General features: G+C 46.8%; 1 protein-coding gene across 1 annotated transcript in view; it reads right to left on the bottom strand.

Annotated features, from left to right (window-relative positions):
* The window catches only part of slc12a4 (solute carrier family 12 member 4), a 35,290-nt gene extending 17,258 nt beyond the window's left edge, over positions 1 to 18,032 (bottom strand). The window contains exons 1-3 of the mRNA XM_084437143.1: positions 17,894 to 18,032; positions 470 to 567; positions 49 to 180 (exon numbers count right to left, since the gene is read on the bottom strand). Of these exons, the coding sequence (XP_084293269.1) occupies positions 49 to 180; positions 470 to 567; positions 17,894 to 18,029 (366 nt within the window). The 5' untranslated portion in view covers positions 18,030 to 18,032. The remainder of the gene's footprint in view (positions 1 to 48; positions 181 to 469; positions 568 to 17,893) is intronic.
* Positions 18,033 to 18,332: the final 300 nt, after the last annotated feature.

Raw genomic sequence — 18,332 nt, 5'->3', positions numbered from 1 at the left:
GTGAGAAAGAGCGACAGTTCGTATCCTCCAGTGTGTATGACCCCTGACCTTGGGGGCCTTCTTGCGGGGCAACCCGGCATTCTCGGCCTCCTCGTGCTCCTTGGCCCCCTGGGTGATGTTGGTGTAGTTGACCAGGCGGCTGAGTAGGGAGGAGACCTTGGGTCGGATGTCCAGCTCCTCCTACGGTGTGGGTCAGGGGTCAGGGGAGAGGGGGGGGGTGCAGTTATAGGGGTGCACATGTTTCTCTACAGGACGTGGTACAGTTTAAAGGTGAAGAGTGTGTTCCCTGTGTGTAGCGAGGATGGACAGTGAGGTCAGCAGTGTTTATGCGCTACACATGGAATGTACACCACCTGCAAAGTACAACGCACCGAGATGTCCTCCACAGGCATCTAAAGACACTGGGACATAATGAATACACAGTTACACTTTTAGACGGTTCGGTTCAGAAACAGATGTGGCGACTGACCTCAAACAACGCCAGGTTCCTGTCGTAGAAATCATTTTTCTTGGGCGCCGCGTCTGCACTGTTGAGGAACGGACTGTCTTCTTTGTGATTCCCAAGTCCTGAGAGGAGATAGGAGATAAGATAATACTTCATTAGTCCCACAAGGGGGAATTGCAATGTTACAGTAGCAAGTGGATACAATTAAAGAAGGAAGCATAAATAACGATGACATTTCACACGCTGCATACATTAGGGTGCAGTTAGTTGTCAGTTCAGTTCCAGTATGTCTGTGTGTGGTCTACTGGGAGCAGCGCTGGTTGTACAGTCTGACAGCGGCAGGGAGGAAGGACCTGCCATATCGCTCCTTCACACACTTTGGGTGAAGCAGTCTGTCGCTGAAGGAGCTCTCCAGTGCTGAAGGGAGGGATGTAGGAGAGACGTGTGAGGAGGATAGGGATATGAGAAGGAGGGATGTAGGAGAGACGTGTGAGGAGGATAGGGATATGAGAAGGAGGGATGTAGGAGAGACGTGTGAGGAGGATAGGGATATGAGAAGGAGGGATGTAGGAGAGACGTGTGAGGAGGATAGGGATATGAGAAGGAGGGATGTAGGAGAGACGTGTGAGGAGGATAGGGATATGAGAAGGAGGGATGTAGGAGAGACGTGTGAGGAGGATAGGGATATGAGAAGGAGGGATGTAGGAGAGACGTGTGAGGAGGATAGGGATATGAGAAGGAGGGATGTAGGAGAGACGTGTGAGGAGGATAGGGATATGAGAAGGAGGGATGTAGGAGAGACGTGTGAGGAGGATAGGGATATGAGAAGGAGGGATGTAGGAGAGACGTGTGAGGAGGATAGGGATATGAGAAGGAGGGATGTAGGAGAGACGTGTGAGGAGGATAGGGATATGAGAAGGAGGGATGTAGGAGAGACGTGTGAGGAGGATAGGGATATGAGAAGGAGGGATGTAGGAGAGATGTGTGAGGAGGATAGGGATATGAGAAGGAGGGATGTAGGAGAGATGTGTGAGGAGGATAGGGATATGAGAAGGAGGGATGTAGGAGAGACGTGTGAGGAGGATAGGGATATGAGAAGGAGGGATGTAGGAGAGACGTGTGAGGATAGGGATATGAGAAGGAGGGATGTAGGAGAGACGTGTGAGGAGGATAGGGATATGAGAAGGAGGGATGTAGGAGAGACGTGTGAGGAGGATAGGGATATGAGAAGGAGGGATGTAGGAGAGACGTGTGAGGAGGATAGGGATATGAGAAGGAGGGATGTAGGAGAGACGTGTGAGGAGGATAGGGATATGAGAAGGAGGGATGTAGGAGAGACGTGTGAGGAGGATAGGGATATGAGAAGGAGGGATGTAGGAGAGATGTGTGAGGAGGATAGGGATATGAGAAGGAGGGATGTAGGAGAGATGTGTGAGGAGGATAGGGATATGAGGAGGGATGTAGGAGAGACGTGTGAGGAGGATAGGGATATGAGAAGGAGGGATGTAGGAGAGATGTGTGAGGAGGATAGGGATATGAGAAGGAGGGATGTAGCAGAGACGTGTGAGGATAGGGATATGAGAAGGAGGGATGTAGGAGAGACGTGAGGAGGATAGGGATATGAGAAGGAGGGATGTAGGAGAGACGTGTGAGGAGGATAGGGATATGAGAAGGAGGGATGTAGGAGAGACGTGTGAGGAGGATAGGGATATGAGAAGGAGGGATGTAGGAGAGACGTGTGAGGAGGATAGGGATATGAGAAGGAGGGATGTAGGAGAGACGTGTGAGGAGGATAGGGATATGAGAAGGAGGGATGTAGGAGAGACGTGTGAGGAGGATAGGGATATGAGAAGGAGGGATGTAGGAGAGACGTGTGAGGAGGATAGGGATATGAGGAGGGATGTAGGAGAGACGTGTGAGGAGGATAGGGATATGAGAAGGAGGGATGTAGGAGAGACGTGTGAGGAGGATAGGGATATGAGAAGGAGGGATGTAGCAGAGACGTGTGAGGAGGATAGGGATATGAGAAGGAGGGATGTAGGAGAGACGTGAGGAGGATAGGGATATGAGAAGGAGGGATGTAGGAGAGACGTGTGAGGAGGATAGGGATATGAGAAGGAGGGATGTAGGAGAGATGTGTGAGGAGGATAGGGATATGAGAAGGAGGGATGTAGCAGAGACGTGTGAGGAGGATAGGGATATGAGAAGGAGGGATGTAGGAGAGACGTGAGGAGGATAGGGATATGAGAAGGAGGGATGTAGGAGAGACGTGTGAGGAGGATAGGGATATGAGAAGGAGGGATGTAGGAGAGATGTGTGAGGAGGATAGGGATATGAGAAGGAGGGATGTAGGAGAGATGTGTGAGGAGGATAGGGATATGAGAAGGAGGGATGTAGGAGAGACGTGTGAGGATAGGGATATGAGAAGGAGGGATGTAGGAGAGATGTGTGAGGAGGATAGGGATATGAGAAGGAGGGATGTAGGAGAGACGTGAGGAGGATAGGGATATGAGAAGGAGGGATGTAGGAGAGACGTGTGAGGAGGATAGGGATATGAGAAGGAGGGATGTAGGAGAGATGTGTGAGGAGGATAGGGATATGAGAAGGAGGGATGTAGGAGAGACGTGTGAGGAGGATAGGGATATGAGAAGGAGGGATGTAGGAGAGACGTGAGGAGGATAGGGATATGAGAAGGAGGGATGTAGGAGAGATGTGTGAGGAGGATAGGGATATGAGAAGGAGGGATGTAGGAGAGACGTGTGAGGAGGATAGGGATATGAGAAGGAGGGATGTAGGAGAGATGTGTGAGGATAGGGATATGAGGAGGAGGGATGTAGGAGAGATGTGTGAGGAGGATAGGGATATGAGAAGGAGGGATGTAGGAGACGTGTGAGGAGGATAGGGATATGAGAAGGAGGGATGTAGGAGAGACGTGTGAGGAGGATAGGGATATGAGAAGGAGGGATGTAGGAGAGATGTGTGAGGAGGATAGGGATATGAGAAGGAGGGATGTAGGAGAGACGTGTGAGGAGGATAGGGATATGAGAAGGAGGGATGTAGGAGAGACGTGTGAGGAGGATAGGGATATGAGAAGGAGGGATGTAGGAGAGACGTGTGAGGAGGATAGGGATATGAGAAGGAGGGATGTAGGAGAGACGTGTGAGGAGGATAGGGATATGAGAAGGAGGGATGTAGGAGAGACGTGTGAGGAGGATAGGGATATGAGAAGGAGGGATGTAGGAGAGACGTGTGAGGAGGATAGGGATATGAGAAGGAGGGATGTAGGAGAGACGTGTGAGGAGGATAGGGATATGAGAAGGAGGGATGTAGGAGAGACGTGTGAGGAGGATAGGGATATGAGAAGGAGGGATGTAGGAGAGACGTGTGAGGAGGATAGGGATATATAGTGCTTCCATACCAATCGTTTTTAAGTATGAATCATGATACTGGTTGTTTTTAAAGTTTTGGTGAACACAACCAAACCAATGCTGAAAACCAGACCAATGCAAAAAATTAAAACAAAGAAATTTGACATAAGTTAAATATTATTAAAAGTGTATTAAAAATATGTTCAATCATTTTCACAACTATTTTTTTTTTTGCTTCCGCCCATCATTGTATCAAAATCAACAAAGGACTAAGAAAGGCAGCTCTGTGCAAGTATCCATTCTTAAAAAGGACACCGTCGCGTGGCCAAATCAGAACCATCTGACGCGAAGCAGAAATTAAAGACTATTAAAACAATCTCAGGTCTGGTTTTAAGACACGTCAAGCAGAGACATAGGTCCTGGGGCTACTGCACCATGCATGACGCAAAGTTGCAAATTGATATTAAAAAATAACCGCCACATGACCTGGTACGTTGCACTACCGCAGGATCTGACCGATGGCTGACCTCAGATCACACTGGAGCACGCCAACTCTCTTCAAGCAAACATTTAGCTTGTTCCATCTACCATATACTGTACAACAATAATTCAACCCACTTGTTTTTCAAGCTAAGGCTCAGCATGAATGAATCCAAGAAACCAGATGCTCCTCTTCCCCTCTCACCTACCAGTAGAACCTAGTCCTGTGGTTCCCCCTCACCTACCAGTAGACCCTAGTCCTGTGGTTCCCTCTCACCTACCAGTAGAACCTAGTCCTGTGGTTCCCCCTCACCTACCAGTAGAACCTAGTCCTGTGGTTCCCCCTCACCTACCAGTAGACCCTAGTCCTGTGGTTCCCTCTCACCTACCAGTAGAACCTAGTCCTGTGGTTCCCTCTCACCTACCAGTAGAACCTTGTCCTGTTGTTCCCTCTCACCTACCAGTAGAACCTAGTCCTGTGGTTCCCCCTCCCCTACCAGTAGAACCTAGTCCTGTGGTTCCCTCACCTACCAGTAGAACCTAGTCCTGTGGTTCCCTCTCACCTACCAGTAGAACCTAGTCCTGTGGTTCCCCCTCACCTACCAGTAGAACCTAGTCCTGTGGTTCCCCCTCACCTACCAGTAGAACCTAGTCCTGTGGTTCCCCCTCACCTACCAGTAGAACCTAGTCCTGTGGTTCCCTCTCACCTACCAGTAGAACCTAGTCCTGTGGTTCCCCCTCACCTACCAGTAGGACCTAGTCCTGTGGTTCCCTCACCTACCAGTAGAACCTAGTCCTGTGGTTCCCTCTCACCTACCAGTAGACCCTAGTCCTGTTGTTCCCTCTCACCTACCAGTAGAACCTAGTCCTGTGGTTCCCCCTCACCTACCAGTAGAACCTAGTCCTGTGGTTCCCTCTCACCTACCAGTAGACCCTAGTCCTGTGGTTCAACTCACCTGTGACCTGCTCCCCATTGCCAGTGGTGATGCTGGTGTTGAGCATGCTTCCACACAGTGTGCAGGCATCAGCGTGCTCTGTGCTCTGGCCATGGTCCTAGTCAGGCACAGCTAGGGACACCCGCTCACCCAGGGGCAAACTCTCTGAGAGAGGCCTGATCCACACACACACAGTAAGGGGGGCATACGCTGACATCCAATCACCCATTCACAGGATCGCACGCACACACACACACACGCACACAGTAAGGGGGGCATATGCTGGCATCCAATCACCAAAGCACCCATTCACAGGATCGCACACACACACACAAACACACACAGATTGTGCATACACACAGGGAGTTCGAGAGCAGATGCCAGATGTAGGCTAAATCAAGAAAAGCTTGCAGTATGAAGATCTCAGTGCATTCATACTGTATAGGTTTTAAATTAATCTTGATAGAAATGCCAAGAATTAAAAGATGTGAGGCATGGCAAGCCCTCTCGTCATGAAACTTTGCCAATTCAAGTTGGAAAAAATAACCAGATTAAGTAAACATAAACGCAACTACTATAAATGTTCTGCAATTACTTGTCCGCCACCTGATTAAATTGAGGAGGGAGACATTAGATTGATCCCTGTACGTTAGTTTGTGCATGCCGCAATTAATTTTTCCCAGTACATTTTGCTTTGTACATAAAATATATTCTCATTCTCAGTAAAAGTATAGTCTGTTCTACTCAAGAGCCGTCTACTTTCTAAATACAGAGCTCAGAGCTTGAGGGGTTAAGTAGCTCTTTTGGTGATTGTTCTAAATGTTAGAATTCTGATAGGTTAGTATGTGGGTTAGGTGCATTGTGGGTACAATTTTCATTAGTTATAGTCGTTATATTCCCAACAACGACCAGATGACTCTTATATAGGTAGTGTGATCATGTTGGATAGGTCAGAGATACAGATAAGAGTATGACTACTGTAGGTCATGTGTTTTCCAACCGTGACCATTTCAATCGTGACATTCGGCCGGGAGTCTGTGGGTTTTAGCCGGCGGATGCATGGTGGCGCTCTCCATTTCCACGATTGACGTTTTGGGCATGTGCTGAGATGCTCGCATTTCAGGAGTTTCTCTGAACGTCTCAGATGCACACAGCCCAGTACTGCAGAGCTCCTGAGTGCTCTGGGGTTCTACCTTCATTTATTTATTTATTATTAACGGGATGGCTGCGGCCCAGGATGTAGTACGGGTCGTCCAGTGATCGTAGGGGATTGGCGCAGGTTCGAATCCAGGCTCCTCCTGAACCCCGAATTGCTCCCGGTGAGCAGGTTAGCTCATTGCATGGCAGCTGGCCGCCATATGTGTGTGAATGTGTGTGTGAACATGTGAATGAGAGACCATTGTAAAGCGCTTTGCATAAAAGCGCTATATAAGTGCAGTTCATTTACCATTCACCATTTACCTGAGATTGCACTTCCAACAAACAATACATTCCAGACAGAACAAAGATCTCCCAGAGGAAGAATCAGGGCATTTGTAACACAATGGTCAGAAGTTACATAATATCATACAACACCGAATCCTTTCATTTTGTTGCCAGGATTCCGTGTATGATGCGGCGTACTTTGATTCAACGCAGTGTTGACATTGTACTTCGATACAATGTTGACAGAATGAGCATATCCTCGGAACGAATGAAACCCAGTGGATAGTAGCGACACGTGTACAGTATCATACTACACTGAATCCTTTGATTTAGCTGCACAGGGTTGGACACTTCACAGACATAACTGCGTCTGATTCACGTTGCCAAGACGCAAGCAAAAACAAACAAAGCAAAACATGGTATCTGTCGGTCATTCGGGAAGTTTCCTGGATTTCCAGAATTGAAAGAAAGCACTCGGGGGCCCTTCTACTTTTCACACAGTTTAGAGCTCCAGGAGTCAAATACTATGTACATACAATTAATAACGCCTAAAAAATGTCATATTATTCATATTCATGAAGAAAATATAATGTAAGGAACATGCATCATGGGTGGGTAAGAACATGTTTACCATCTGGTTTGCACTGTGTGAATCTTAACGTTTCATCATTGATGTGCATGAATGTGATCACTGTTCCTCTTCAACACAGTATTACGCAAGTCAGTATGAAGTCACTGACAGTGGGTGAGGACAGAGACGAGAGCAAATCAACATCAAGGTCGTCCTCTGGTGTCAAGTCGCCATAGTGCCCTGAGAACACACAGAATACTTTTATATCTCAAGAGAAAACGCAGAAATATTCCATTTCAGAAACATCACACAGTCATCACTGAGACCACAACGGACGACCAAGGGGTGCTAAACCTATTGAAGCCTCTATTTTAACTCTTCAATATCCTCAATGGGCAGCTTCCTGAGACCACAGCACTGTTGCAAGTGGTGAGCTGTTAATGGCCTCTCTTTTGGACATGTACAGAAATTAAGGGATTCAAGATTAACTTTGGCGTTATGAAGGTAAATAGGCTCCTGCTGTGCAACAAAGAAAGGCTTGTGGCCTTTATGTCGGCGTGTCCTGACAAGTCTACTGTGCCTCTGCACGAATGCCCCGGCTGTGAGATCCCAGGCTGATGACGAGGGAAAGACTAGCCACCCTACAGAGCCTCCTCTAGTACAGAGCCGTCACAAGCTTGATATTGTTAGCGGAGTCAATCAAAGGCTTTTCTGGCACTGGAACTCAAAGGGCAAACATATCTTACTTGAATAACAAATGAATATATTAGCAATTACCCTATGGGCACTGCTGACATTTGCAGGTTTCCGACATCAAAAGGACTATTGATAATTGTTTTCATTGAAATAGGCTCATCCTTCCCACTTCTACTACAGTATATAGCACTTTTGAGCTTTTGTTTTTAAAGTGAGTGTGTATTGTATGAGTGAGTGTGTATTGTATGACAGTGTGTGTGTGAGTGAGTGTGTATTGTATGATAGTGTTTGTACTGCTGCCATTCTTGGCCAGGTTGCTCTTGATAAAGAGATTTTAACCTCAATGGGTCTAAACCTGCTTAAATAAAAGTTAATGAAATAATGAAAAAAAGACGTGACATTCAAACATTTGGCTGCCACACACTTGGCAGCCATCTTCCCAATGTGATCCTCTTTTAACACAGGGTAAGGGGAAAACCACAAGCAAATGTGCTGCGATCAGTCTGCTTGGCACGAAGGGGAGTCTGTCCTGGGAGGGATCCCGTCAGTTCACTGTGTGTTTCAACACGACAAAACAGATAAGAGCAAGTGACAGAGTACCAACCTTCGGCCCTTTTCCACCACAGGAACTTTTTGTGGAACTCAGGAACTGTTTCAGGAACTCTAACTTTTTCCACCGGAGGAACCCGGGATGATTTTGGTTCCTCGGTCATAGTTCTTATCCCACTTTTTAGCTCCTACTCCAAGGATAGTATGTTTAAATGGTACAGGAACTATTAGGGCGGAGCTTGCAGTACTGAACATCACTGATTGATCAAATTCATGGTCAAAAGCAAGCTTCACACTCAATGACCACCGCGTCAACCTCCATTTTGAAATACCAGTTGACAGTGTTCTCCTCTTCAACGTGCTCAAAGCCTCAAGGGGATTGGCTTGCCTTCCTGTTGTCGAGACCTCATCAATAAAAGTCAGAGACTGTGCCAATGTTGACGGATGCAGAGCCTCCTCGCGGTCACTTTACCCTCAGGTTAAGTTCACACCTCAATAACCTCATGTCTGAATGTCATGATGACCAGACGTGGTCAGTCTTCTGTTATCAAGGTTGCACATGGAACCTAAACAGAGCTGTGTCCCAGCTTGTGCTGGAGTCCTAGCTTTCAGGAAGTTGACTACAGAAGTGTAACCCGAGTCACAGAGTGTCCTCGTGAGTCCCAGGTAGTGGGAGCGAGTTAAACTCACTCCTCAAAGGAGCGCTAACAGTTCCTCCAACTGTCAGCGTTCATCCGTCTCAAGCGGTAGAGTGTCAGTTTGAATCCCGCCCTAGGCAAGCCTTGAACATGGGTTACATAAGGAATCAAGGAATCAAGCAGCTTAGTCAGCGAGCACTAAATCTGATTAGATGTGGAAAACAATGCCCCCGTCTGTTAGCTTCTTTGGTATGAAAACCTCTTTGCTAAACTTCTCCTTTAATGAACATTTAAAACTTCATTAAGAGCTTCAGTGGAGAAGTCATGCAGTTTAGGCCGCTTAACCTCGTGTGGTTAGTTGGCAAGGATGTTCTTCTGATTACTGCTGTGTGTGTGTGTGTGTGTGTGTACGGATGCCCTGCTGAGTACGTGAGACTGAGGTTACATACCTACACGTGAGAGTGTTTATAGTATGTGAGTGTATGCATACTCATTGGTGTACATGTACGTGACCACAGAAAAACCTAATCTCATAGGGACTGGCTGGAGCCAAATCAAAACAACTCAGTTGACACTGTCACAGGAACAGTACCTGTGTATTTCTCCACGAGCTCAGCCATCACTAGCTACCAGCGCCCATCAGAGCCACTACCGCACTCTGCCAACCAAACCTCCAGTACAGTAATACACCACCATACCAAGGGGCAGGTAGGCAATTTATGTGCGTTTATTTAATGGACCTTGATGTAATGTTGATTTGAGATGTAATGTTGCTTTCAGTTGACTCATAGAGAAGAATAGCTAGTATATACAAAAAGGAATGTTGAAAGTGGTGTTACAAATTTGATGCAAAATTGATCTTGGTCTAGATGCCTTGGAGAAATAGGAACTTGTCCAGTTGATCCGGTTTGTTTAATTAAATGAACTAATGGGTAAATGAAGTTGAGATTGCACATTAAGGATTAGAACATTTAGTTACACATGCCAATCACTTATCCCATCTCTGAGAGTTGGTCATGTATTCAAAGTGCAGCTGTTAGCTTCTGTGAGCCGTTTCAAGCAGTGTGTATGCTGTGAGCATGTCAGTCACTCTTGCTCTGCTGAAGAGAGAGAGAGGGAAATAGATACTGGTGAGAGGAATAAAATGGTGTCTGTCAAAAAAACAACTCAAATTTTTGTATGAAACCATTGATTATAATGTTTGCCACATTTACACTAATATGAATCTCACTGTGCCTCCAAATGAGCTGTTTCTACAGATCACCACTTCAGAACCACTGGAGTGAACTTGGGAGACTTCAGTCTTCAGACGGAATGTTCTCGTTCGTTATTAATATCTCCCCTCCTCCATTTCCTGTCGAGAAAAACTATTCAGCTCTGCCGCAACAATGGGCCTTCATTAGCTGCAGTAGGTATTTTTGATGATGAGGAGAGAACAGAGTGGAGGAATGCTAACCTGCTGTTCTGGGGCGTAGCGGCTAGCTTTGATGTGCTCCAACGATGGGGAAAGGTCTGGTTAAGGGGTTGTTAAGGGGTGCGTCTGGGGGGGAGCTGTACAGTGCCGCGCTGTAAGTACAGCCTAGTGGCCAATAGGGCAGGAGCCTATCTCCTGATTTCCTTAGCGTGAGGCAGCGTGATGTACAAGTACACCCCCTGGACATGGCGCTAGTATGTCGCAGGGATTTACCCCCAATCCAACCCTTGATGCTGAGTGCCAAGCAGAGAGGCATTGTGTACCATCTTTGGTATGACCGGATCGAACCCCCAACCTCCCAATCTCAGGGCGGACACTCTAACCACAAGGTCACTGAGCAACAAGTGAGCAAAGAGTAATACAGCTCAACAAGACAACCTGAACATGGCGGGACCCTGAACACCTGCATGCCCAGGCACAGTCGTTTTGCCGGCGTTTTGGTTCTGTGCTCATTCTTAATCCGACCTGGCAAGTTTGTACAATACAGTGACACTGTTTTCTTGAAGGTCGGGTGTCTTTCAACAGAAGCTAATCCATCCTGGCAAACTCAGGAGAAGAGCCATTGTTTCCAGTCTAGAGGATGTGGAGAAAACAGATTCCTTACATGAAGGACTGCCAACTCCCACTTTAAAATAGGTCCCATGATGTTTTACATGTTTTTCCAGGGGCTAGAAGAAGCCCTAACCATTGCTGTGAGGGAAATGGACATAAATGAAGACGCTCATTGACACACTTGAGACTACAGTTCAGGGCATGTGCAGGAACAGTACAAACATAATTTTGTGTCGCCACTCTACTGAACACAATGTAACTTTATTTAATCCTCAAATCGTCATATGATTATTCCTCTTACTCATTTGGACAGTTTGTCTTCTGGCTATCCAACCTTTATGGTTGGCTGTGACAGTCAATATCATCATGATTGTATGGGGCCATACAGATCTCCAACGATGTGATCAACAACATTCAAGCAGCTAAGCCATCAGTCTGCAGGCTATCTATATTACTCTTTACCCCCTTGATAAATTCTTTCTCTGGGGTCTTTTTCTGTCACTGGTCTCACATGATCAGCTGTCTGGTGTGTTTGTGTGTGTGAGTATGTGTGTGTGCGTGTTAGACAGTCTTTCAGCTTCACATTTCTCCTCCATGACTGTTTAATCTCCACGCAGGTCTAATGATATGCGAGAGGCATGTGGGACAGAATGGCAGGAATGGACACCAGACTCTCCTGAAGCTGTGACGCCTAAACAAAGCAGCATTATCCAAGTGATACACCATTTACGCAATGATTTGTTCTGCACTGTGTGTATCTATGAGCCCTCCAAAGGGCAAAATGCTGGCGGAAAATTAGATTACAGCAACATAATATCACTGTAAAGATTACATTAATTCAAAACACACTTCCTTACACATGTGACGGAGTGAAACTGTAGGCTTCCATCAACTCAAGTATAGTAAGGAGTAAGTTATGGGAAGGTCAATAATTTGGGGCTGGGCAGCCTCAGCTTCCGGAACCCTCTTGTATTTGGCAATATTCTCAATCTTCCTAGGAAGACTTGAGTTCCCATGCATGAAAAATCACCAAACTATGCACATATAGGTCCAGTCCTATGCCAGAAGTCCTCAACTGGCATAGGGGGGCAATAATCCTGATGGTGACAGTCTAAAGTTTAAAACTTTAAAAAATCTGAACGAATCAGCCATATATGCCATCACTTTGCAACCACCACCCAAGTGGTAGGCCCAAGTGAGCAGAAACTTCCATATGCTTTGAGCTGGCAGGAATTATGAAGTCCATCACTCTGTTTTCTCAAAAACTGTAAAACCTATCAATCAATATTTTTTGAGGTCAGAGGTCTGAAATGTGCTATACAAATAAAGTTTGATTTGATTTGATTGACTTAATCAAACAGATGGGTCAAGGGAGGAAACAGTATCATCTCAGGTCTGTCTGCAAGTAACCTTGATTCTTCTCAGGTCAATACTAACACTGCTGCTGCACCTAATGTGCCAGATTGGACAATGGTAAACCTCATTATGACATCTGTTTTTCGTGAACCCACTATTTTTAGGGGAGATGGGACAGACAAATGTAATGTGTCAGGAAATTATGTAAACCTATTTGAGTAAGAAGGGTTACAAACCGTCAAAGCAGGGCAGGGAGATTATGGATAAACGGATGGGGAGTGAAGATGAAGGATGAAGGCATTCGTAACAACCCTCTAGCTAACATTAGCATGGTAAATGGTAAATGGACTGAACTTATATATAGCGCTTTTCTTACCCCTAAGGGACAAAGCGCTTTACAATGGCCTCTCATTCACCCATTCACACACACACACACACACACGTGGCACCAGCAGGCCATACAAGGCGCTAGTCTGCTCACTGGGAGCAATGGGGGGTTCAGTGTCTTGCTCAGGGACACTTCGACATGTAGACTGGAGGCGGGTTCGAACCGCCGACCCTACGATCATTGGACGACCCGCTCTACCTCCTGAGCCACAGTCACCCCACAAAGCAGAGACACTGAGGTCATTTATAGGGTTCTGAAACAGCCCTAAGGTGAGGCTCTCTCTTCTACCACACCCCTTGCAGACTTCTATGCGACTACCTGATCAGATGGAGAGTCGTCTAGATTACTGGATGTGCTTAAAGCAATACATCGCATTTTCTCCGGTTTTCTCTGAACTGCGCCCCCACAGGCTCTGCGAGTAAGTGCACTGTCGTACTGTCGTAAAGTTATCAGACTGTCTTTTTCTTTTTCTGGCTTCCTCCGTGATGTTTCGCTTCGGTTTTCTCACCTCCGCCATGATATCATTGAGCTAAAAAAAACCGCATGATATCCATAGACGCCGGAATAGTTAGCTCCTACTGTGTTGTTTAAGCACAACGTTGCGCATGCGCACTTCGACTGAATGCTGCGTCCCGGGGGCGCGAGTTTTAAAAGGTAATAAATATCAATGTATTATCTTTCTGAGTAGACTGTTTGGACGATTCAGCTTACTTTTAGTAAATATAATTGGAGAATTAGCACCAGACATGTTTGTAAAGGTCCAAATATTGCGATGTATTGCTTTAAATAAGGCAGCTGACCTAGCTAATGAGTGCCTACAGAGACAGGGCCGGCACATGGAAGATGCTGGGCAGGAGGTTGCCATGACGTTTGTGAAACACTGCCCCAACACTGAATTATGTGCAGCGGTCAGATGCATGCCTAGGGAGAAGTGGAACGTGGAAATGCTTGACAGTGTGTGGGGAAGCATGTAAACAGACACCCACTGACAAGCTGATGGAGATTGGCATCATTGATGTAGTGAGTCATGTGACATGTCAGATGAATGGAAAAGCAAGATGGCTGCCCTCATCATGAAATTTGAGAGGATCTTATCCAGAGATAAGTTGGAACTGTGGAGAGGCAAAACAATGTGCATAGGACAAAAGGATGTGCTGTTTGTCCTAAAAGCACGAGGAAAGGAAAAAACGATAAGGCACATAGTAAGACACCACAGAAACTCACACCTGAGGATTGTACAAACAAATGCCAAAAGGCTTTTGATGAACTGAAATTGGCTGTGGTAGAAGCAGTAGTACTGGCCCATCCAGATTTTGATAAACCTTTCTTACTGTTCACTGATGCGTCATTAGATGGCTTAGGTGCTGGGTAGCCAAGTTAGTCCTGTATGATTTTGATCTCAAATACATAGCCGGGTCTCAGAATGTGCCTGCTGATTTGTTAAGTCGTGTTCCATTCGTTAGGGAGGGGGTGACCCAACATGTCACAGCAGAGAATTTCCAAGCAATGCTGAGGCCGTCTGTGAACACCCAAACCCCGCATATCAATCATGCAGCAGAGCCAGGAAACCAGAATGTGGAGAGGACCAAAACGCAGTGCACTGTGGTCTCAAATGAAGAAGTGAAGGCCATTATGGAACACTATTTACACAGAAAGTGTATAGTATCCACGTGCCCTGTCCCCCTAGTACAGTAATATCAAGAACAGTTACAGGGAATCCAGTCAACACTACCAGTCTTTTCCCTGATGGTACTTAAGGAGAAACAGCAAGCAGATGAAACTTTAGCACGAGCGATTTATTACGTGGAACAAAAGAGGAGACCGTAACGTAGGGAAAGAGAAAATGGAAAAAAGTGGATGTTCAGAGAATATTGAAGCATTGGGACAAGTTGGAACACAAGGATGGAATTCTGTATACACAATCGAAGGACAGTGCTGGGAAAAGGAGATACCAGTTTGTGGTACCCTTGTCTTTGAAAGGAGATCGAGTACTGAAGGAAACGCATGATGATGCAGCACACCAAGGCCAAGCAAGAACCCTTAGTCTCATCAGGCCGAGATTCTTTTGGGTCGCTATGGATGAACAAGTGAAAGACTATGTTATGAGATTTACTATAAGCGCAGGTCAGTAAAGCACGTCAATCCGAAACGAGAGCCCCACTTGAATCCATCAGAGGAAGTGCTCCACTAGAACTGGTTTGTATAGATTTTGTGTCAGTGGAGTGTAGAGATGGAGAGAGAATAGACATACTAGTGCAGACCATTTCACCAAAGTAGCGCACGTGTTTCTTTGCCCAAAACAGGTTGCTTGAAAGCCATGGGATAACCTTTTCTGCATTTATGGTTTCCCTCAGCGTCTCTTAAGTGATCAAGGAGCCAACTTCTAGATGTTTTGGTACACATTATGGAAAATGGTTTTGATGAATAAACGCCATGTGTTTTTGTACACTGTACATACCAGTTGATTCTCAAGGTTAAAGGGGTAAAGGTGATATGTAATGTAATGTAAAAGGCATACAGTGCATACATTTCTGTGTATACAGTTATGTTATTAATTGTGATCTTTTAAGTTTGTTTTAGGATTTAACAAATGTATACTACTGTAACATATTTTTGTATTGAGACTGAAAGCAGAGACTGAGCAGCGTCGCCAGGGACCGTCTTGTTCATGTGTATGGCTCAGTGTGATATACTTTCTGTGTATACCGTTCCAGATAAACCGTTCCTAAAAGCAAGTGTCCGAGCCATTCCTGCACGTTAACAGTGGTCACACACACACGCACACAAACACACACACCACAGACATGACGTTCACAATCAGTCATGTGGAAATGAGGGACTAAGGCCTGGTCTGATAAAACTGCACTGACCGCTCACGCTAGCCCTCCGGTGGAGCACTGCTCTGGGCACAATGGCCGCAGTGTGCAGCCCAGTCCAGCCCAGAACAGAACAGAGCTGAGTTCACCGGCTGGAACAGACTCGGCACTGTGGAAGTCTCTCTCTTTCCCTCCGCTCCTCTTCCCCCTCTCAACGTGCCGTACAAGACCCACCCCTCCCCTCCAATGATGAAATCACCCATTACACCCTTCTGCCCCGGCACACTCCCCATCCTTCTGGCGCCTTCCTCCTCCTCCGCATCTCTCGTCATATCTCTTGCCATATATCTCTTCCTGTTCTTCTCCGATTATCTTCACAGAGTCTCTTTCCCTTTCAGGACCAGGACCCCCCCCCCCCCCCTCCTGAGTGCGAGAGCCCGATGAGAGGACAGAGAGGAACCACGTAGAGAGAGAGAGAGAGAGAGAGAGAGAGAGGGAGAAAGAGAGAGAGAAAGAGAGCAAAACACAGCAGAACATTCCAGTTCATTTCAGGCCATCTGCTGTTTGCTACACTCTTCATTTGGAAGCCCCTCTCATGGCCGAACTAGGAGCCGCTAACACATGCTGTAGCAGTGTCAGAGAAAATATTTTTCAGGAGACTATATTTAGGCGTTTCACATCGCTTGACAATCCGAGGAGAAGAGGCCACTCTAAAAGCATGACCTCCATGCATTCCTGACATTATGCAGGCAGACAAGTAGGTCAAGACGTCCCATGATTTCTGGGTGGCTCTGGATGAGTCGTCAGTCCTCCGGGCCCATCGAAGCGTCAGTTCTCTCTGCTGTACAGTTTCCTGCCACAGGGTGCCACACACACACACACACGCACGCTCGCTCTCTCATACAGTACTCCTATCCCCCTATTAAGACCACAAGAAAGGAAGAACAGTCACCAGTTGTGTAACCCGTCTCGGTAATGAGTCTAAGAAGTCTAGAACTAGCCGCCGTGACTCCCCTGCTTAGATCCCAGATAGCAAGCGGATCTGGGCCATATATGGGCCGGAACTAAGCCACAAGGGCCAGATCTGGCCTGTATATGGCCCAGATCCGCTTGCTATCTGGGATGGGAGTGGATTCCCTGTCCAGACAGTAATAGGTGGTGGGCCCCTGCAACCAGGGTCTGTGTTCCTTCCTTCTCTGCCAGGCCCCAGCCTGTGGTTGTGTGTGGGTGGTTCATTTAGAGACCGCTCCCTTGTGTGTGTGTGTGTGTGTGTGTGTGTGTTTGTGTGTGTCTTTTATTAAAGGTCTCCTTTCACCCTCACACAACTGACGCACGCCTGGTAAGTTCCCATGTCTGTCTTCACAATTCAGCCCCAGTCTCAAATTATCCTACCCAGAGGCTACAAACTCCTCTCTCTCTCTCTCCTCCCTTACTAACACCAAGGAGTGGATCCTTTACTTTCTCACTTGATACAGAGGCAGAATAAGAGAGATAAAGTGAGACAAACAGACAGAGAGAGAGAGAGAGAGAGAGAGAGAGAGAGACAGACAGACAGAGACAGAGAGAGAGAGACAGACAGACAGACAAGAGAGAGAGCGAGAGAGAAAGAGAGGAAAGGCTGTTGCTCTACAGCCTGCACCACCCTTCTCTGTGAAAGGAGAAGCATGCATGGCACAAAGAGAGCTCCATCTTTTGTGTGAGAACACGCCAAGCCTTTTCTTGTTACGGCAGGGCTGTTTCCCGCCCCCCTCTTCTCTACCCCTCTCTCTCCCTGCCCTCGCCCCTCCAATTGTTTTCCTTTTGTCACAACCACAGACATCTTTGGCATTAGGGGGGGGACTAGTATGGCAGGGTATAGGCTTCCTCCTGAACTTTTCCCAACAGCCTTGTCAGTCTACAAAACACACCATAAAACACACAATATGTTCCTGAAAGGTTCTCCAAGAGTCTCTTAGAAAGTGAGCCATCAACAACAGCCCGTACTGCCGGGAAATTCTGTATGGAGGGTTACCATGGTTACCATACAACCAGCTGTTTTGAGTTCCCTCAGGACAAGTATAGAGTTCCCACGCCTAAGGTCAGGACAGATTCCGTAGAAAAATGTGGAACACACTTATCAAGACTCACTAAAGTGAGAGCTGTACGTTTCCCTTTGTGACAAAGTTTTAGGAATCATTGTTTTAGAGGTTGAGAGACTCACCGTCAGAGCTGACAGTGTCTTGGTGTCCTGGGTGGCTCTGTCCAGTGTCCCTATAATCCACCCAGTTAATCCCCTCCAGACTGTCATAGTTGGACTGAGCGCTGTCCTCCACTGGCACCACAGTGAAATGGGGCATGTTTTCATCCGCTAGCCCCTGCAGCACTATCTCCAGACAGGCTAGCCGTTAGCGCTCCCCAGTTTCAGTCTGCTCAACTCCTACTAATCCCCACTACATTCCACCACACTGCGCTCACTTCCTCTGGAGGACATTACCATAGTCCCGCCCACTGGCCTGCCTCCTGGCCTGCAACTGTGAATAGAAAGGGTTGTGTGGATAGACTGACTCAGGCAGGCGGAGGACAGGAGAGGTCTGGGTCTCAGGGAGTTTTCTCACCTGTTAGTCCGCTCTAGTCCACTTATTTGGTTCGCACCAGATACA

The sequence above is a fragment of the Borostomias antarcticus genome, assembly GCF_949987555.1.
Source record: "Borostomias antarcticus genome assembly, chromosome: 4".
In the NCBI taxonomy this organism is placed as follows: Eukaryota; Metazoa; Chordata; class Actinopteri; order Stomiiformes; family Stomiidae; genus Borostomias; species Borostomias antarcticus.
This window is presented reverse-complemented; position numbering and strand designations above follow the sequence as displayed.